This window comes from Arachis stenosperma, chromosome 3 (genome assembly GCF_014773155.1).
Source record: "Arachis stenosperma cultivar V10309 chromosome 3, arast.V10309.gnm1.PFL2, whole genome shotgun sequence".
NCBI lineage: Eukaryota > Viridiplantae > Streptophyta > Magnoliopsida > Fabales > Fabaceae > Arachis > Arachis stenosperma.
The window spans coordinates 2,107,434-2,130,136 of NC_080379.1; the positions used below are offsets into that span (position 1 = coordinate 2,107,434).

At 37.0% G+C, this 22,703-nt stretch overlaps 2 protein-coding genes across 2 annotated transcripts; both read right to left on the reverse strand.

Annotated features, from left to right (window-relative positions):
* Positions 1 to 175: 175 nt before the first annotated feature.
* LOC130970106 (exocyst complex component EXO70H1-like) lies at positions 176 to 2,438 on the reverse strand. Its single transcript, XM_057896094.1, has one exon. It carries the CDS (start codon positions 2,355 to 2,357, stop codon positions 420 to 422), a length of 1,938 nt encoding a protein of 645 aa, XP_057752077.1. The 5' UTR covers positions 2,358 to 2,438; the 3' UTR covers positions 176 to 419.
* Positions 2,439 to 20,306: 17,868 nt separating this feature from the next.
* Positions 20,307 to 22,057, reverse strand: LOC130969515 (60S ribosomal protein L35). The gene is made up of 4 exons (XM_057895270.1): positions 21,971 to 22,057; positions 21,733 to 21,868; positions 21,491 to 21,647; positions 20,307 to 20,490 (listed from the first exon to the last, which is right to left on the reverse strand). The coding sequence occupies exons 1-4, from the start codon at positions 21,972 to 21,974 to the stop codon at positions 20,416 to 20,418; spliced, it is 372 nt and encodes a 123-aa protein (XP_057751253.1). The 5' UTR covers positions 21,975 to 22,057; the 3' UTR covers positions 20,307 to 20,415.
* Between the last annotated feature and the right edge of the window lie 646 nt (positions 22,058 to 22,703).

Below are 22,703 nucleotides of genomic sequence, written 5' to 3' on the forward strand. Positions count from 1 at the left end.
TTTATTAATAGAATACCAATACCACGTGCAGGCGACACATTTATGATTTATCATATATTTCGTACATGACAAAGCACAAGTCAATATAAATATATATACGTATGCAAATAACGTTTGTTTTCCAAAACGAAAGCCTGAAAAAATTATAGGAAAACAACTTTATTTTAGAATAATATAAATAATAATTTTAAATTAATTGAATTTATTTATATTTAGTAGACTTGAAATATAGTCTATCATTGGCATTCTTCACAATCTTTGTCGTCGTTTATATAAGGAAATTGAAACCATATATGTTACGACCAATATACAGTATAAATACTTGAATAGTATACAGATACACTCTATTATTTGAGGTTATTGTGAGCCGTGACGACAGCAACACAAAAGACATTTCATGGTCCAACACTCCAACATCATCACCTTCTGCTTCCGTTGGAGCGACGTGAAGACGACGTCGTCAAAGCATGCGACGAGCCACTACTCGATTCTCCAATGCCGTACAAAATATCTGACAATTGGTTTCCAATATCGTCGGGTAAGAACCGTATTGCCGAATCAGACCCGACCCTATTCTTATCGTAGAACTCGCCGTACTTGGAAACCAGCTTCAAAGCTATCGACACTTTGATTTCGTCTCTCAATTTCGGGTCGGGTACAACCCACCCGATTTGTTTCTTGCAGGCTTCGTGAAACGCTGTGTTGAAGCTAACGAAGCAAGCCTTAGCTTGCTCCGCTGAGATCTCCGCCGCGGGATTCTCCGGCAGCGAAGTGAGCACGCTGTTCCACCCGACGCGCTCGTATTTGGCTATGTATTCCTTCGTCTTCGCTTCGTGCTTCGCCATCCACTCTTCACCGACGAGCAACCCTAGGTTCGATTTTCGAACCTTTTCTACTACGTAATGCATGTTGTTAGCGAGGAATAGGTAAGAAAGCGCCACGTCCTTGTAGCGCTCCGCTTTCACGTCGAGCTTGCAGAGAACCACGAGGATCAGCCATGCGATTCTCTCTGAGATTGCCGGCGACGGTACCGTGGAGAAGGACGACGACGTGCTATCCTCGTGGATCGGGCTTCGGTAGAAAGATTCCGGCAACGGAGACTGTGGATAATCGGCGATTATGTCAACGAGGACGCCGCTATAATCGGCTAGGAGAGAGATGTAGTTCAACACATAGCCCGTGATTGGGTGTACTCCACCGCCGGGAATCGTCGTCTTGCACGGTTCCTTCTGAATCGCCGATTCAAATTCCGATAGCATCGTCCTCACGGCGTCGCCAAGCTTCACCAAGGAAGTAACCGCCTGCGTACGGACTCTGGCGGTTGATTCGAAGGAGAAGATGGATTCGATCTGCGGCCAGTTTTCCGAGATCGCTTCGTACATATCGAGAGTCCTGAACATCTTCTCCGGCGTTTTCTTGCACTTTGCAACCATTTCCGGGAATCCAAACAGCATCATGGCGCCGTCTCTAGTGATCTCAGCGAAGGAAGACTCCGCGATCCGTTTCTCCGGCGCGGTGGTAGCGAAGACACTATCGCAGAGTATCCTCTCACCGTTGAAGAGAGTTCCGACGGCAACCTTCATCGCGTTCAGCCAGTGCTTGATCTTCAACTCAACCACCTCCCAATCCATCTTCTGGAGACGCGAGAAGCTCAACTGCTCCACTCCAAGATTGTAAAGAGCTTCATCAACGATCGATTTCCTCACCAACACGTAAATCCTAACGCACTCTCTTCCGTAGCCAGTGGAAATCATGCAATCCGCGATTCCCTTCAAATCGTTGACGGCAAGCATGGAAGCTCTCTCGGCATCAGCGACTCCTTCTCCGGCAAATCGAAACTCGTCGTCGGAAACAATCTCATCGATATCAGAGAAACTGTTCTGGCCGAAATCCGTTGACGAACGGTTAGAAACGGTTTCGGAGCGGTTAGAAACGGTTTCGGGATCGAGGTATTCCCTATTGACCTTTAAGATCTGGTGAAACTCTCTCTCAAGAGTTTTCATTGCGATTTGCATGAGAGACTGTGCTCGAAGGAGATAAGCAGAGGAGGGATCCTGTGCGACGAGGTACTTCATAGCGGACTGTAGGCCCTTGACGGCGTCAACGTAGTGTTTGGCATCCAGGCGTGTTCCGCTGAAGAGTGAGCTAGAGTTTGAAAGGCGTGAACTAACGGAGTTATTATTGTTATTATTGTAATCCCACTTGGTTATAAGTGACTCCGCCGTATGGATGTTATCGTCCATAAGTGTGTCGGAGAAGGTGCGAAGAGGGGAGGGTGGTGGTAGTGAGTAGTGACGTGGCGGATGATGAGAGGGTGAAGGTTTGAAGAAGATACTTCTCATTCCTTTTCTCGGCATTTTGAATAGCTTCTCTTACTGCTTGCTAGTTTTGAAGAGAAGTTGTTGCAAGTATTACGATTTTTGAGCTTTCAGGTGTGAGTTAGGAGAATAGAGAGAGGGTATTTATAGAGCCAAGAAAGGATTAGAAAGAAATAAACAATACAAAGGTTGATAACTTCATATTGCCTTCAACGGCGTACGCGCATATACGTACGACTACTATTATTTTAGGTAAAAAATTCTGGTAAATTTTTATCATTATTTTGTTGTAAAAATGATAATTGTATACCATATAAATATATGTATTATTTTTAATTTATTTTTTATATATATTTTATATTTTATATTAATATATAATTTTAATAATTAATTTTAGTGTATATATAATATTATTTTTTATTATTATTATAAAAATAATATGTATATATAAAAAAAATTAATTATTAAATAAATAATTAATTAAATATGTTAAATTATTTAATAATTAATAATTTATTTTTAATACATATAATTAATTAGAGGATTGATTTTTTGAACATACTTAACGTGTGTAATTATATTATTATTATGTTTTGTTTGACTCTGCTGTCTCACTTATGATGATTGAACAAAGAAGACAGCGGCAAGTTGAGCAACCAAAACCGACCTGCTACCTAAGTACAATTAGGTAATAGGAACAAGACATAGCCACAAACTTACAACAACACTTGTCAAAACTCACTAACTTCTCTTCAAACCTCAACTTTGGTTTTCTTTTTCTCTTTATCTCTATTATTGGTGGCTCAAATTCATTGAGAAATTAATTAAAGACATTAAAAAAAGGAAAGTTTAAATATTAATCCATCGTGATATGGAGATCTATTTAAGAGTTTGTTGCTGTCGTTATTTTGGTGTGCGTACTCCGAAAACTGCATATATTTCGTACGGTAATAATTACTGAAAGCTAAATTTCATGACTGATCATTTAATTTTCACGCACTTTCCATCTGCCTTCTCTTTTCTCATTCGCTTTTAGCGGCACTTGTGATTGAGATTTATGCAGTTAACAGCAAAAAAGTCTTAAAAGATTATTGTTACATGATACATTAGTCTAGTTTCTCTTAATTAACGCTGTATAAACAAAAGAAAAAATTAGTTTATCTTGTATGATCTTATCTCTCGAGGCTGGATAGATATAAACTTACTCTTTTGCGATTGAGACGGCTACTATGAAAATCATGTTGCATAAATAAACTCTTAGTTATAACAACCTCATATTCTTATGTTATCTTTTTTAGTTTGGCTCCGGTTTTGATGTTTTTAAAATGCCTAGATTATTAAATAATTTTAGTAATAAAAATATAAAATATATTTTTAAAATTTTTTAATCATTATTAAATAGTATTTTTTTAGTGAAACACTCTACTATATAAATTGAAGTGGTATAGAGAGAGAAAATAAATTTTTTTATAGTTATTTTTTATTATTTTATTATTATTCAAAGTGTGTGTTCTACCTTTTTCAATCTCTCTTTTATTCCATAAAAAAAAGATCTGTAAACTTACATATTTATCATATAATTCACCTTTTTTAGTTTTATTTATTAATTGATTCTTTGTATATTATTTGATTTTAAAATTTATTCTATATTTTATAAATTATTATTTTATTATTTATTATCTGTCTTGTTTTTATATATAACTCTATTATTAATAATTTGATGTTCTATTAATATTTATCTTTAATTTCTATTTTAATTTTATCTTTTTCAATCCTAATATTAATACTTGTTTAATTTATCATCGACCTCTTTTTCAATTGTCTAATTATATATATAATTGCAATGTTTATAATTCATTGTGATTATCGATTTGTTACGTTGCAGCGACCTTAATCATCGTTTATCAATCACTAGATACGTGTTATTTGTAGTGGAAAAATCATAATTTGCAAAAAAAATTCTATTTAAATAATCGATTAGATACTGAATTGAAATTCTTGTTTTTTTTACAATAATCGATTGTTTTATGAGCAAAAATTCAGTTTTTTCCTAATTAATCGATTTTATTACTTATCCAATTGATTAATTGAGAGATCTAATTAATTGGTTGAATTATCTAATTGATTTGCTGAAGAAAACAATTAATTAGATATTTTCAAAACTTATTCTTTTTTATATAAATAGCAACTAATTGATTGTATTTATAACAAATACGCTTTAATTTTTTTATTGTTTATGCCATCGAACAAATCAAACATACAATTTATTATATAAATTCTTTTTAAATAATTCTCATTATTTCTCCTTTTTCTCTCTGTAACAGTTCAATTCAAAAGAATAATAAACATTGAATCTTATATTCAGATAAATTGTCTAATTTTTTCTTGGGTATTGAAGCAACAAAATTAACACCTACATCTTATCACCTATATCTCAAACTATGTACATAAAAAGAGGTTCCAATTAAGGATGGAATGGAACAATCAAAGGGTACTCCCACTCTTATGGTTACTACGTACTGTTAATAAGCTTATTTCCTTTCAATCTTTAATTTGTTAAGGATGGATTCTTACTCACGCGATACATAATAATAATTTATACATATATTATCTGTATGCAAAACAATGCTTGCGTTTAATTTCATCCATTGAAAAATGATCATTTTCCTCCTTTCAACTGGTAATTTTTTAAAATTTACTGTGTCCTCTTTTAAGGGAGGTTCCGTTGACTTATATCATTTCGTATTTAGCTATATTATATACTTCTATCAAATTGTTACTTCATATCATTTTTTGGTTTAATTGTAAATTGATATATTTCTTCTAAAGTCAAATTTCATGTATGAATCTTCAAATGAGAAGTTGCCGGCAAGTACGGAAATGAATATTCGATCGAAACATTGCTAATCAATTATATTATACGATCATGTTATATATTCAACAGAAATCAGTAATCAAATAGTTATTTATATAAAATAAATATTAAAATATAAAATATATATTAAAAATAAATTAAATAATATATATATATATATTTATATTTGGTGATTAATTTTTAGAGTATTCATAATATTTTTAAATATTATATTATTATTTATATTCTGATCTAAAATTATGATCGAGACTCAAGTAAGCTAAAAAGGTCCAATCCAAAGGTTGGCCTTACCACCTAATGACCTCTCATGAAAGAGGTCAGGATCGAGATGAACCGAGATAATACTTATTCCAAATAAGTAACTATTCCTAAAATCTCTCATCCACTTCTAGAAGCAATATCCCAAGAACCCTAAGATAAAAAGATGGTTATCCACTTTTAGAAGTGGAACTACTCCAATGGTGATTATTGGATCACCATTATAAATACACTGACATACTCAGGTAAAAATAAGTTCTAACACTCTAAAAACTTGCTTACCCCTTACTAACTTAGACATCGGAGTATCTTTGCAGGTACTACCCCCTCATTCTCTCACATACACAACTTGGACGACGACTCTCAAATATAAAATGAGTCAAAGATTACCTTCTATTGATGTTTGGGCCAATTCCTCAAACCCAATTCACCTATCTCAAATTACCTACGTAACAATTATATTCCACAATATATGGCTGATACTTTCTACCGCAATAGCAACATAATACTAGTTTTGTAGGAGTCTTTTTATATTTTTAAAATAAAAATTAAAAAATGGTGTCATAATTTTTTATTAGGGTTTCAGACAAGTAGTTATCTTACTCCCTTAATTAAATTTGTTTTCTCCTGTCCTTTATGAATTTGTATTTTATAATACAAGAAAGGGCATATAAATTTTTCAAGAATTTAATTAACTTATAAAATATTTTTAAATGATTAATTCAATTATATATTTCATTAATTAGAACTCACACTATATAGGAGACAATATGGTTAAAATATGAATTTTATTTTCATGTACTGAATAATTATTTTTTAAATTATTTAAATATATAGATCTAGCTAATTGAATGATTATATAAATTTTTTTATACTATCAATATATTAAAATTAAATTATTAAAATATATATTTAGAAATGTTAACTCTTGTAATAATATAACTAGCTACTTCAAATATTTTATGGATAAAATTTGATTGATCAAACATATATGTTTGTCTTCTTGGATAAGCCAGGCTAACTCACATAAGGCGTGAAACACTTATCAATTAATAAAATCTTGATGATAATATTTTTTAGCATATAATCGACATCTTTGTTACGTTCTTTATATGCAACAAGATACTATCATACATCACAAATCATTTACAGACGGTGACTGATCATTAAAAAGTATATAACTAACTTTTAATCGCAATTTGCGTATATTATTATTACTATTATTAAATTTGGAATGACTCGGTACGTTGTTTTTGTTACGCCGTAAAGTCTCAAATTGTAAGTTTGAAACAAGAATTGGATACTTGCAACGAACAAGTTGCGTTTAAAGTTTTTCTTCTTATTATGATTGTTTAATTTATTGACTCACTTCTTAAAATTAAAAACTTTGTCGGGCTACTAATTAAATGATGATCCATCATGTTATGTTCGAGTCAATGAATTTCTTAAGAAAAATATTATTCATGAATTAAGATTCTCATCAACACTCGTATAAAAAATACGGTTGATATTAATTAATTGTGTATTTAAATTATTTTTTAACTAATAAAACAAAAAAAATACGTGTTTAATTATTAAAAAAATATTAATGTTAAAATAGTATTTATTAGACATAACAAAATTATTTTTTTTTTCATGGGTAATTGTTACGGTGGGTAACCGGAGATTAATAGAATGGATGGCGTTGGTTGGCCCAATCGTCTGCGGATGGTAGCTTCCGAGCAGGTTGGCACGCTAGAACCTCCTTCCGACTTGTGTACGTGAGTGAATGGGGGGTGGTACCTGCAAAGACACTCCGATGCCTAAGTTAGCAAGGATGTGAGCAGGTCTAAAGAGTATTGGGCTTAGAGATACCTGAGGGGTGTCAGTGTATTTATAGTGGTGAGCCAATAACCACCGTTGGAGTAGTGCCATATTTTTAGGGTGTTAACCGTCCCATTATCTTAGGGAGGTTAAGATATGGCTCGATGAAGTGGTTAGAGAGATTTTAGGGGCAGTTACTCATTTGAATGAGTGCTTATCCGCCAGCTATTCTCCGTTTCGACTTCTTTAGAGCAAATCGTAGTCAACACCGACTTCTTAGTACGAAGGTTGGTGCTCAGCAAGGCTCAATCCTCTGGACTAGGCCTTTCGTTTGGACCTGGGCCTCTATTATTGGGTCAGGGTATGAACAGTGCCCCTACTTGAGCCCAAGATCTCTTTAAGACTTGGGTTCGAGTATTTTACTCGGGTTCGTAGCCGACTTTCTTGGAGGAGACACGGGTTTTTAAACCGACGTGATTTTCGCGACCTTTTGTTTCTGACAGTTACGTCTATTCAAGCGTCGTGTCCGTTAGGGATGCATTTAGGGATTGATGGCTTTGGTAACGGTGCACTCTCATTAATGACTACCCCGTTTTTACCATTATGCCCCTAGAGTATTTATAAATACTTTTCCTTCTCTTTCATTATCTTTTTTCTGCGATTTTTCTAAATTTTTCCTCGTTCGTTCTTCATTCGTTCGTGCTGCATTCTTGTGTTTCGGAGACTTCTGCTTCTTCCAACCTTCATTTTCAAAGAGAGGTTAGTTTCTTTTTCTCTTTCATATTTTTTGCATGCCTTTATTTTGTAGATAAGTAGGTTTGCAGGCTTTTGTTTGGTTCCTTTTTCTCCCCTCTAGAGACCTTTGTTTTTTATTTTTTCTTTTCTTTTTTTCCTTTGTAAGTTTCCTCATCTTCTTTAGGAAAAGAAAATGGCCTCCGTAGATTGGGTTGATGTTACTGTCCTAAGGGAGGAGCCGTTGGTTGATGTTGAGTTTATTACCCATCTTCGTACTCACCATCGGCTCTGTACCTCGGACGAGGACGAGCCTATGTATGAATTGCTTATCCCAAGTTCAGAGGACCGAGTTTGCCATGGGAGGGCCGACGGAACGGCCCCTCATTTCTTCTTTATGTATGAATGCATGATCACCCGTCTGGGCGTTTTTCTACCTTTTTCAGATTTTGAGATGTCTGTTTTGCAACACTGTCGAGTTGCCCCTACCCAGCTTCACCCCAACTCTTGGGGTTTTTTGAAAATTTATCAATTTATTAGCCATGCTTTGGAGTTCCCGACCTCTCTGAAAATCTTTTTCCATCTTTTCCATATGACCAAGCCCTTCAGTGGGCTAAACAATAAACAACAATGGGTTTTCTTCCGAGCCATACAAGGTCGGAGAATCTTCACCCTTTTTGACGAATCCTTCCACGACTTTAAAAATTATTTTTTCAAAGTGCAAGCTGTAGAGGGTCACCACCCCTTTTTCCTGGATGATAATTCTTCTCCTCGCTTTCCTTTATACTGGCTGGAGGCCTCTCCTTGTGAGAAATATGGTCTGGATGACCTGGATGAAGTAGCGGCTGCCATTGTGGGGTTCCTCCGAGAAGTGTGGGAGAGGGACCCATATTTGGACACTAAAAAGTTTCTCCAAGGGTCTCCGACCTTTATCCAAGCGCAGCTAGGTATCTTTTATTTCTTTGTTAGATTCCTGACTCGTTAACTGAACTCTCCGACTTGTTTAATTCCTTAGCTATTGTTTTATTTTTCAGAAATAGCGAAGACGAATGCTCAGGAATCTTACCAGAGAGTCTAGGAGGCCAAAGCAAAGTCTCGCGCCAGGACTGGTGGTGCCAGGGTTATCTCTCCTCCTCCTCCTCCTCCTCGGAACGTTGGGACTCTTTCCAAACCTATTGTGATTTCTTCTTCAGCTTCCTCTCAACCGCCCCCCGTCGTCCGACCCTCCCCTGAGCCAAAAAAGCACAAGACCTTAGAGTCTGGCTCTTCCGGTGAGGTTAAGGCGGATGCTCTTGCATTCGTCCGAAAGAATATCTACCCCCATGCTCGTATAAGCATGGATGATATGTCCGTTCGGAGCCACCTTACCACTATGATTGAGGAGAGTCTCAAGGCGGCGGGGGTTTGCGGCAAACTCTTGGATATTTTTGAGAAAGCTCCTCTCAACTCTTTAGGGATGACCTCGAGGGTCGAGGAGCTGGAAGGAAGGCTTCGCTCGTACCAAGAGCATGAGGGGGAGCTGGAAGGAAGGCTTCGCTCGTACCAAGAATGATCTGCTGAATTCTCGGAAGGCATACGATGAGTTGGAGGACTCTATTGCTGATGGCGCCGAGGAGTCTTGGAGGATCTTCCTGGAGCAAGTCAGAGTTATTGCTCCCGACTTGGATCTTTCTCCTTTACATCCTGACAAAGTTGTTATTGATGGGGCCATAGTTGATCCCCCTGTCCCTGTGATCGTTTCTGAATCAGAGTTGAAGACTCGAGGGCAGAGGATCATTGAGTCTCCTCCTCATAGAAAGGATGCTCCGAGTTCTTCAGTAGTTTCTCCTATTTTCTCTTCATCTCCTATGGATGCCTCTCTTCGTGGTCCTGGTGGCGCTCCTCCTGACTCCGGTGGTGGTGATCTGTCTACTCCTCTTCATAAAAAATGATTTGTTGGCTATTTGGGGGCCCGGCCTGTGGGTCCCCCATTTTTAAACTCTTTTATTTATTTTTGGTTGGTGGTGTTTGTTGAACAATTTCTTTTGGCCTTTCAAGGTCGTAAACAAAATATTAAAAAATACCCTTTTTAATAAGGGTTTTTAAGTTAACAGAATAAATACCCTTTTTTGGATAAGGGTTTAAGTTACCTTATGCGTGTATGCTTTCGTGATTTTGATTTTCCGAAGTCCCCTTGATCTTTTTCTGAAAACCTTTCCCTTTGGCTTATCTGTTTTTCTGAGCCTTTTGTTTAAGGACTTTAGGACATCCTTTAAACTTTTTCCTAAGTTTTTCAATCTCTTTTTTATTATTCCTTATACTCAACTTTGCTTTAGTGAGTTCTTATGACTTAGGTTATTTTTGCGATGCATTTTTCTTCTACTCGGTTCTTCACTCCGATTCACGGGTCGAAGTATTTCCGAGCTTTTCTACTCGGATTTTCATTTCGACTTATAAGTCGGATTGTTCCCGAGTTTTTTACGATCAACTCATATAACCTCTTTACACCGACTTGTACCTCGTCGTTTTATCCTGACGACCATCTAGATCGGTTCATGGGATTTTCACGTTTTGTCGAGCTTAAGTCGGCGCGTTTCATAGAAAGATTTAGAAAATAGAAAGGAGTTTATAAGAGATATTGTAGATGAAAAAAGATCTTTATTAATTGGGGAGGTACCTTCTTGCTACTAAGGGTTTTAATAGCCTATTTTCCCTTAGCCTCTACTATGATGCCTCGTTAAAAACCCTTCTCCAGAAAAAACTCTTTACTTTTGGGAAAAAATCATGAAGTTGGGAAAAGAGTACATCAGGGAGTAAAGTTCGCTTTTAACTGTAGTACCTTTTCATGTTACAAGCATGCCACGACCTTGGGAACTCAGTGCCTTTCAGGTCGGTTACTTTATAATAACCTTTTCCTAAAACTTCATTGACTTTGTATGGTCCATTCCAATTAGCGGCAAGTTTTCCTTCTCCTGATTTGTTGACTCCAATGTCGTTTCTGATTAGGACCAAGTCATCTGAGGCAAATGTTCTTCGAATGACTTTTTTGTTGTACCTTGTAGTCATCATTTGCTTCAATGCTGCTTCTCTTATCTGGGCATCTTCTCAGACTTCGGGGAGCAGGTCGAGCTCCTCTTTGTGCCCCTGTATGTTTCCGATCTCATCATGGAGAATTACCCTTGGGCTTTGCTCATTGATTTCTATTGGTATCATTGCTTCTACGCCATAGACTAGTCGGAAGGGCGTTTCTCCAGTGGCGGATTGGGGCGTTGTTCTGTAAGCCCATAGCACTTGGGGGAGCTCTTTAGCCCAAGCTCCTTTTGCTTCTTGCAATCTTTTCTTTAGCCCTGCCAGTATGACCTTGTTGGCTGCCTCGGCTTGCCCATTGGCTTGTGGGTGCTCTACCGAGGTGAACTGATGTTTGATTTTCATACTGGCTACTAAGCTTTTGAAGGTAGCATCGGTGAATTGGGTTCCATTATCTGTAGTGATGGAATAAGGTATCCCATATCTTGTGATGATATTTTTGTAGAGGAACCTCCGACTTCTTTGAGCGGTGATGGTGGCCAGTGGTTCTGCTTCTATCCACTTTGTGAAGTAATCTATTCCCACGATCAGGTATTTGACTTGTCCTGGCGCTTGGGGAAAAGGACCTAACAAATTCATTCCCCATTTTGCAAAGGGCCATGGAGAAGTGATACTGATGAGCTCTTCTGGTGGAGCTACGTGGAAATTTGCGTGCATTTGACATGGTTGACACTTTTTCACAAATTCTGTGGCATCTTTCTGCAAGGTCGACCAGTAGAATCCAGCTCGGATTACTTTCCTGGCTAGTGACCTTGCTCTGAGATGGTTTCCGCAGATCCCACTATGTACTTCCTCCAATACCTCGGCAGTTCTTGAGGTCGGCACACACTTTAACAATGGTGTCGATATCCCCCTTCTGTAGAGGGTATTTTTCACCAAGGTGTAGTGTTGTGCTTCCCTTCGGATCTTTTTAGCTTCTTTCTCCTCTTTAGGGAGGATGTCAAATTTCATGTATTCGACTAAGGGGTTCATCCATCCGAGGTTTAAACCGACTACCTCAAGTACTTCTTGTTTGTCTTCTGTTTTTACTACTGAGGGTTCCTGGAGGGTTTCTTGGATCAGGCTTCTGTTGTTCCCTCTTGGTTTGGTACTTGCTAACTTGGACAGGGCGTCTGCTCTGCTGTTTAAATCCCGAGTTATGTGTTTAACCTCAGTTTCTGCAAAACGCCCAAGGTGCTTCAGAGTTTTCTCCAAGTACCTCTTCATATTTGGGTTCTTTGCCTGATACTCTCCGCTTATCTGGGAGGTTACTACTTGTGAGTCGCTGTATATCATCATCTTTGTAGCACCGACTTCTTCTGCCAGCTTTAATCCAGTGATCAAGGCTTCATATTCTGCCTGGTTATTTGAAGCTGAAAATTCAAATTTTAGGGAAACCTCTATCTGGGTTCCACTTTCATCTACCAATATTATGCCTGCGCCGCTTCCTGTTTTGTTGGAGGATCCGTCTACATAGAGTTCCCATGTAGTTGGTTTTTTCTCCTGATCCCCTGCGTATTCTGCAACGAAGTCGGCGAGGCATTGGGCTTTAATCGCCGTCCGAGTTTCATATCTTAAGTCGAACTCGGAGAGCTCTATTGCCCATTGGACCATTTTCCCTGCAACATCCGTCTTTTGGAGAAATTGCTTCATGGGTTGGTTCGTACGGACTCTTATTGTGTGAGCCTGAAAGTAAGGTCGTAGCCTTCGTGAGGCTATTACTAAGGAGTAGGCAAACTTCTCTAGTTTGTGGTATCTTAGCTCAGGGCCTTGTAGAACTTTACTGATGAAATAAACTAGATGTTGTCCGACCTCATCTTCTCTTATCAGGGCTGATGAGACAGCCTTGTCTGTTACGGATAAGTACAGGACGAGGTCTTTTCCAGATACTGGTCGGGTCAAAATAGGAGGTTGGCTTAAAAACTTTTTGAACTCCTGGAACGCCTCCTCGCATTCAGGAGTCCATTCCAACTGGCATCACTTTCTTAATAAGGAGAATAGTGGAAGGGATTTTAGTGCCGATCCTGCCAAAAATCTGGAGAGGGCTGCAAGTCGGCCATTCAGCTGCTGGACTTCTCTTAAACAAGTCGGACTTTTCATTTCTAGGATGGCTCTACACTTATCGGGATTGGCTTCGATCCCTCTTTGTGTTAGCATAAATCCTAGAAATTTCCCTGCCTCCACCGCGAAGGCGCACTTTGCGGGATTTAGTTTCATCCCGTGTAGCCTTATGGTGTCAAAGACTTGTGAGAGGTATGACAAGAGATCGACTTCCTTCTTGGTCTTTACTAGCATATCGTCGACATATACTTCCATTAGACTCCCCAGGTGAGGGGAAAACACTTTATTCATCAACCTTTGATATGTGGCTCCTTCATTCTTCAATCCGAATGGCATGACCACGTAGCAGAAATTAGCTCTGGGTGTGATGAATGATGTTTTCTCCCGGTCTGGCTCATACATTGGGATTTGATTATATCCCGAGTAGGCGTCCATAAATGATAAGTATTGATACCCCGAGCTGGAGTCCACTAGGGTGTCAATACTTGGCAGTGGATAAGGGTCCTTGGGACATGCCTTATTTAAGTCGGTATAGTCGACACACATTCTCCATTTGCCATTTTGTTTTTTGACTAGCACTACATTGGCTAGCCATGTTGGGTACTTGACTTCTCTGATGAAGCCAGCTTTCAGGAGCGCCTGTACTTGTTCTTCTACTATTAGGGCTCGTTCTGGGCCGAGCTTGCGTCTTCTTTGCTGTACAGGTCGGGATCCCGGATAAACCGAGAGTTTGTGGGACATGAGCTCGGGGTCTATCCCAGGCATGTCAGAGGCTTTCCAGGCGAAGAGGTCGGAGTTATCTCTTAGGAGCTTAGTCAATCCTTGTTTTAGAGTTTTCCCTAGGCTGGCTCCTATATGAGTATTTTTCCCTTCCTCTTTACCGACCTGTATCTCCTCGGTTTTTTCTCCCGGTTGTGGTTGCAGCTCTTCTCTGGCCCTTGCGCCACTGAGCTCTATTGTGTGAACTTCTCTGCCCTTTCCTCTCAAATTTAGGCTTTCATTGTAGCATTTCCTCGCCAACTTTTGGTCTCCCCTTACCGTTGCTATTCCCGCTGAGGTCGGGAATTTCATGCAGAGGTGGGGAGTGAATACCACTGCTCCGAGTCGATTAAGGGTAGCTCTGCCGATTAAAGCATTATATGCTGACCCAACATCAATGACTATGAAGTCTATACTCAGAGTCTTTGATTTTTCCCCTTTTCCAAAAGTGGTGTGGAGGGGCAAAAATTCCAGTGGTTTTATTGGCGTGTCCCCTAATCCGTATAGGGTGTCAGGGTAGGCTCTTAATTCTTTCTCATCCAACCCTAGCTTGTCAAAAGCGGGCTTAAAAAGGATGTCCGCCGAGCTTCCTTGGTCTACTAGGGTTCTGTGGAGATGGGCATTAGTTAGGATCATAGTTATTACTACTGGATCATCATGTCCAGAGGTTATTCCTTGCCCATCTTCTTTAGTGAATGAGATGGTGGGGAGATCAGATGACTCTCCTCCAACCTGATAGACTCTCTTGAGGTGCCTTTTGCGAGAGGATTTTGTGAGTCCTCCTCCCGCGAAATCCCCTGAGATCATATGGATATGTCTCTCAGGAGTCGACGGTGGTGGGTCTCTTCTGTCGATATCATCTCGCTTTCTCTTTCCATGACCGTCCGACCTTTCTATGAGATATCTATCAAGCCGACCTTCTCTAGCCAGCTTTTCTATCACATTTTTAAGGTCGTAACAGTCGTTTGTGGAGTGACCATATATTTTATGGTACTCACAGTAATCGCTGCGGCTCCCCCCTTTTTTATTTTTAATGGGTCTAGGGGGTGGAAGTCTTTCAGTGTTACAAATCTCTCTGTATACATCCACTATAGAAACTTTCAGGGGAGTATAAGAGTGATATTTTCTTGGCCTCTCGAGACTGAGTTCTTCCTTTTTCTTGGTTTTCCTCTCCCTCTCTTTTGTTGAGGGAGGGGGCCCAGGTCGCCAACTCAGGTCTCTCAATTTGGCGTTTTCCTCCATATTGATGTACTTTTCAGCTCTTTCCTGTACATCGCTTAGAGAAACGGGGTGTCTTTTAGATATGGATTGTGAGAAGGGACCTTCTCTGAGTCCATTGACTAACCCCATTATGACTGCCTCTGTGGGTAGGTCTTGAATCTCCAAACATGCTTTGTTGAACCTTTCCATATAGGCTCGTAAAGATTCTCCGACCTCCTGTTTTATTCCTAGGAGGCTCGGTGCATGTTTCACTTTGTCTTTCTGGATTGAGAACCTCATCAAAAACTTCCTTGAGAGGTCTTCAAAACTAGTAACCGACCTCGGGGGGAGGCTATCGAACCACTTCATCGCTGCTTTCGATAGAGTGGTCGGGAAGGCTTTGCATCGCGTAGCGTCGGAAGCATCAGCTAGGTACATCCGACTTTTGAAGTTGCTCAGGTGATGCTTTGGATCCGTGGTTCCGTCATAGAGGTCCATATCAGGGCTTTTAAAGTTCCTTGGAACTTTTGCCCTCATTATGTCCTCGCTGAAAGGATCCTCCCCACCTAAGGGCGGCTCTTCTTGTTCGTCACGGGAGTTGCGACCTTTGAGGGAGGATTCTAACTTTAAGAGTTTTCTTTCTAACTCTTTTCGTCGTTCCATCTCCTCTTTTAGGTTCTTTTCAGTTTCCTTTTGTCCCTCCCGTTCTTGTTCTAACTGTTCCAGGCGGCTGTGGACTAATCCCATGAGTTCAGTTACATGGGATGGTCCTTCTTTCTCTGACTCGCGCCCTTCTGAAGAGTTTACCTTCGGGTTTTTTACTCCGGAGGTGCCTTCTCTGTGCTGATTGTCAATTTCCTGGTGGAGGGTGAAGTCCGCATCGTTATTGCCTGTGTCCAGATTCTCTTGCTCAGAATCTGTCTCCACATGACCTTCTTCATGGGATCTGTCCGCCATCGGTGGATGATCTCTCGGGTCCCCGGCAACGGCGCCAATGTTACGGTGGGTAACCGGAGATTAATAGAATGGATGGCGTTGGTTGGCCCAATCGTCTACGGATGGTAGCTTCCGAGCAGGTTGGCACGCTGGAACCTCCTTCCGACTTGTGTACGTGAGTGAATGGGGGGTGGTACCTGCAAAGACACTCCGATGCCTAAGTTAGCAAGGATGTGAGCAGTTCTAAAGAGTATTGGGCTTAGAGATACCTGAGGGGTGTCAGTGTATTTATAGTGGTGAGCCAATAACCACCGTTGGAGTAGTGCCATATTTTTAGGGTGTTGACCGTCCCATTATCTTAGGGAGGTTAAGATATGACTCGATGAAGTGGTTAGAGAGATTTTAGGGGCAGTTACTCATTTGAATGAGTGCTTATCCGCCAGCTATTCTCCGTTCCGACTTCTTTAGAGCAAATCGTAGTCAACACCGACTTCTTAGTACGAAGATTGGTGCTCAACAAGGCTCAATCCTCTGGACCTGGCCTTTCGTTTGGACCTGGACCTTTATTATTGGGTCAGGGTATAAACAGTAATAATTAGATACGTTCCTGCCTTATGGCAGAGTTTTTAATTTGTCTAGCTATGAGTGTGTAAAACACACTTAATTGAGATTTGATGTGTTTGCAATTTGCTACTTAATTTTAATTATCTTTAAAAAGCCCTATAATTATATTAATGTTTGTTCAAATATGGCAGTTGCCGCCAGCATGTTGCGTTGTTATTAAGACCTATAACAATAGCGATGTTGCATTATTAGCAATTAGTTAAAGTAAATAACCTCTTAATTACTTTTGTATCTGAAAATTTCAAATTGTACAAGTTGACATTTTAAAATTGCTAAACAACTCCAAAACATATGTGCTTTGTATGAATAACACTACAACTAGATATTCTTTAAATATTGTTCTTTATTCAGCTTTTAAATGAAAGAAAAAATAAAAAATAAATAATTTTTTAATTTTGTGAACAATTAGTACGTATATTAACACAAGTAAACAGTACATATCTTTAAATTAATATTCAAATTCAAGCTCCGAGTTCTAAGTTGTAATTAAACTCAAAATCTCATATTTTCACCCAATTTAAATATTGTTGTTAAAATTAATCTCTCACACACACACAGATATATATATAGTTTCGTTATTTTTATTTAAAAAGTTTCAGATTCAAATCTCACTCCTAACTTTAAAAAAACATATATAGTTAGAAAATCTATCTTTTGGCATACATATAATTAGAGAATAAATTTTTTCAAAGTCAACTTTGAGATGGCATCTTTATATTCTAGTTTACTTAATTTAATAAATAATGTATTGGAAAATTAGAAATAGGAGTTGAAATTTTAATATGCGAGAAAAATTACGAATATGAGTTAAATATTTGGTAAGGGAGAAAATTTAGAAATTGGGAGTTAAAAAAATCAGTATACGGTTAGATGATGGGAAGGGGGAAAAAAACGTGGCTGAAATGATGAATAATAAAAGTGATATACAAAAAAACAAAAAACATTATTATAATGGGAGCAACTCGTTAAAATAAAATTAGGCAAACTATTTATTGACTTATAGAGAAAAGAGTTGAAGTTAATCGTTTTTCTTTCGTCCTATATCATATTCTTTCCATTACATTTTTATATAGAGCAATGTATTAATAGATATTAATATGATTTATTTATTAAATATCTGGTTGGTCAACATTTTCTAATAATCCCACAAAGAATTATACGTGGGTTAATTTTCATATTGATTCATAAAATGTACAATTATGAATTATAATAGTTTTTTTGTGACACATTATTATCGAACTAGCAAAAAGAACAATTTAATTCACTATTTTCGAAGACCAAATTGATGCGCAAACATTATTATTGAATTAAATACACTATTGTTTAACGAAGCTGCCTTTAAATGATGTTTGTTTGAATACTTAGTCGTATGTGGTTATATACATTGTTTATAAAAGTAATTTTATTATAATTATAGATAAACATGTTATAAATGTTTGTTAACTTTTTGGATAAGCTATGTGACGAGCACTTGATTCATATAATTAACTTCAGTCAATTCCCCATAAAAGATAGATGCCATTTATTTCTTTTATAGTTCCTTTCTTTCTCCATGAAAATTATGTCACATTTGTTCACCACTTCATTGTACCCTTGTACGTACCGGAGTTTATAATTTAAATTAAAGGACTTAGTAAAATATGATGAATTAAAGTTAATTACATGATGATTCAATAATATCATTAATATAATATGTTAAATGTCTAATATTAGCGGTGAATCATGTTTCTAATTAGACAGTCAAAACAATAACAGAAAAATATATATTAAGCTTTAACGTATATATATGATGGTATAGGCTGATTATTGTTACGTGTATTAGGTGTATAACTAAAACATTTCCTTACGTAGTATAGTTTCAAGTCTAGATTAATTGAATTAATCTCTAGCTATATTTCACGTTGTATTAAATTAAATATTGAAAGTCAAAATGATAAAGTTTTAATATGATCAAGTTATCAACTCACCTATACTAGTTGAGATCATTTACGTGGAAGCTTCCCTTATTTGAAAATTGCAATCTTTGAGAAGCCTTCGCCGTCATTGTGATAAGGCCATTGCACACTCTTTTCAATTTTTTTTATTATTATTAAAATAAACTTATAATCCATGTTAGTTATGTTGTCCTATCCGTACACATTGTTGCATGTGGTACAGCTTGTACGGCTCGTTGACCAACAGAAAAGGATGCTTCTTCTATTTGCATGTTGATCATTCATGATTGTGTGTGTGTTAGTTGGATTATTATTTTAATGTTCTTACCTTGTTTTGAGTTTTCAGGCCCTACTATTAGATATGAAGAATGAGAGTTAAAGATGACATGCAATATATCAGTGTAAGAATGAAGCCTTGAACCATAGCAATAGAAGTATACTGAGTTCTAAATTCATTCAAATCAGGGATGAGTATGGGAATCCCACGCTTAAATAATTCTATCTTTTTATTTATCTACTTATTTACTTGTGAACATCTTCATGAATCTTCGTCGAACAGGATGAAGAGGCAAAATCCATTGAATAAGGACATGTTGATATATTGATATTTTTCCATGATTTTTTAAAAAAACTATATTACGTATCTATAAAAAATCAATTAACCAAATTAGTTAATTATGTAAAAAACGTATTGAAATATAAAATGATAATGATCTTATATATTAAGATGAAGATGTTTTTATATAAAGATAATAACTAAAAATTCTTAAGATTATTTGATTAAACTACTTAATATAATATATGTTAATTTATTGACTATCATTTCCACATGAATATATCTTCACAAATATCTGCAATACGCGTAGCATTTTTGCTTTTAGACACGTTACATTGCATGATTCGGATTTGGATTGAAAAATGCTTCAATTGTATATACCAACACATTTGCTGCTATGACTATGAATTACTCACAAGGTTTGCTTGTTGCTACTTGTGTTATATGGTCAAAAGGAAAATTGCATTGTCTAATATTATATTTGCCGTCCAAGTACAAAACAAGACTAGGCTCGTTATGGACGGCTATCTTTAACAATGTCCTCCCACTAAACTCCACATTCTAATGGTTCATCACTCAACATCGTTCTATACATATACCTTTGCCAGCATTTGCATAACCTTCTTCTGCTAAAGCTTAACCCTTTTTAGCTGTCATTGACAAGGTCTTCTTAGGTCTTACTATGCCTTTGAAGACCATCCATGAGGTGGTCAAACAAAACGGTCTCTCTGTAAACGGCTACCTCGCTTAGTGGGATAAGGCTTTTTTGTTGTTGTTTGTTTGTATTATAACAAAAATAAATGAATATTACGAGGGAAAAACATTAAGAGACTATACGTCAATTCCTTTATCCCATACTTTTAAATTCTGATGGGCCTCTAGTATTCCTCTATTACGAGGCACTCTACATGTTGTATGTAGCTTGCATCGGGTCATTTGCAGCTTTCTTTCATTTTGATTATGATATGAATCACATTTACAATGACTGACTTCTAATAATTGTATATAGCATCACATGGCCGGAGTTGAAATGTGTACTTGGGTTGGGAGAGTAATCAAACAACGGTCAAAGGGAGTAGTTATTTTGCTGTCACAAGACATAATACCTCATTTAGAAGACTAATCAAACAAACAATGATAATACTCTCTTTCAACAGTGTTTGGAATGTTTGAATATTATATTGACTAATAAAGTTGTAATGACAAAGATGCAAGCTTTGACTAGATTAAAACAAAAAAAGAAATTGTTTTGCACAAAAGATTCATGAAGATTTAACAAAACTTTGAGAATTTCGTCAAGTAACAAGGAGAACATTACACCTTAACTGCATATTTTCTCAATGGGAAGTATACTTCCTTCTTCTTTTCACGCTCTGTCTTCAAAGAAGCCTATAAGAAATGCAAAGCATAACCATGTTTAACTCTATGACCCTAAAAATCACTAGTAATGCCATTTATATCAATATATTCCCAAAAATTCAAAGCAGGTTAAGTGGTATATGAGCCTAGATATAGTGTTTGCTAGAAATATACAACAGCTCGATACGAAGAGTCGAAGAGTGTCCATTATTGTAAGCATTGTTCAAAATCATTGCAAGGCATGGCAGCTTAGGATATTAACACGGCTTAAACGAACAAGCGCAAAGTTAATTCGAAATTTATTGCCGTTAGGCAAACTGATCTCTCCAATACGCATATTAGAAATTTGAGAAAAAGACAAATAAGTTTCTAATCTTTTAATTCAAAGACACATAAATCTCTGACCAATTGAAAATACAAAAACGTTCATGACTTTCTAAAAGAAAAGACATTTAAGTTCTTTCATCTAAAATATATAGAGTGTGTGTGATTCAAGTATTACTTTGTTACTCAGATTCTATTCCCATGGAAATCAAATATACCCAAGAGAAATATGGAAATTGAAATAATGGTATTTTGATTCTCTAAAATCAAACTTGCTTGAGAGTAGCTTTTCAAACTTTGAACCAAATATAGAAATATGATATTCCCATGTTAAAATTTCTAAGAATTATTTATAATTTTCCCAACCACACACACCCATAAGGACAAATTGGTCTCCGGAGAGACTTAGATGTTTTATAAAGTGATTAACGTTTTTTTATTTTTAATTAGTTGGTGTTATTTTTGTCTTTGGAATAAAAGTCAGGACCTATTTGTCGTTTACTCTAGAAATTTTATTGATAACTATCCGACGAAACAATTCTCGAGCCTAGAGAATAAAATTTTGTTCAGAAACTAAACCCTAAACTCTATTCTTTAAACCCTAAATCCTAAACCTAAACAAAGTACGATCTGAAACTTTTTGAACTAATTTGGGTCTTTAGCTTAATTGAACAATAATGAGGAAAAATTGAGGGGGTTACGGCACCTGGTGCTTGGTGAGGCGTCTTCTGATAGCTCTGGTCTTCTTCGGACGCAGATCCAAAGGCAGATACTTCTTCTTCTTGTAAGCTTCCCTCAGCACCGACTTCTGCTTCTGCGAAATAACCGTCAACACCTGCGCTATCGATAACCGGACCAATTTTCTGCATCCATTCAGTTAATTAACGGAGTCAGTTAATTAGTTAGAAAGTTAGTTATTCGGTTAATGGAGTTAGTTAGAAAGCGCACATTTTGGAGAGCTTGTTGGGTGCTCCGCCAGTGACCTTGGCAACACGGAGGAGTGCCAGCTCAGCTTTCAGATCCTTCAATTGGCTCAGAAGCTCTGCTTTCGTTTTGTTCCTCAGCTCGTACACCTTCAATCTCGCTTTTCAGTTCACACAAAAGAGACCAAAAACAAAAAAATTAGAATCGAATTGCAGGAAGAATTTCTATGTTTTAGTGTTAGTAGCATTCTTCATGTTCATACCCATTGCAAAGTTTTTGATGCTGCTGAAACCGAAAGCGAATCAAAATTCAAAACCCCTAATTGCAATGCGCTCTGGTTTTTTCTTCCGTAAACTAAACCCTAGCTTGATGGAAGTGAAGTTAAAACGTGGATAATGGGCCTTGTTTTTTGGTCACAAATTATGGGCCTCGTGATTTTTTTTGTTTTATTGGGCTGAAACATGTATGCAATAATACAATGCTATGTTCTTATTTGTAAACTGTAATATTTCTGTTATTTGTAAAATGTGATATTTTTCTTAGCTCCCAGTTGATGACTTATTTTTATTTATTGTTAGACTTGACAAAATTGAGTCAACTCAATATCAAAGAGTAAGTCAAAGACTTAATTAGTTTTATTAGTACATAATTTGATGCTTCATAATACAGGTATATGAAATGATATAACGTTCAATACAACAGGCTTCAACAAGTTGAATTTTTTAAACTGGAAAGCTAGGCCAATAAGTTTTTGTGATTTGTAGCCATTAATTAGCTATTATTAGTGATTTCAATGGTGTGAAATTTTATTCAATAGTGAGAGATCACTCACTTTACTTTTATTGATTAAATATTGACTATATTTCAATAAAACTGCTGGTCCTAGACTTTTCCTTTTAAAAAATTCATGGTTGAAATATTATACTCCTCAAGATTAATATATATATGTAAATTACAAACCTTTAATCTCATTGGCAAAGAAAAATAAATAATTA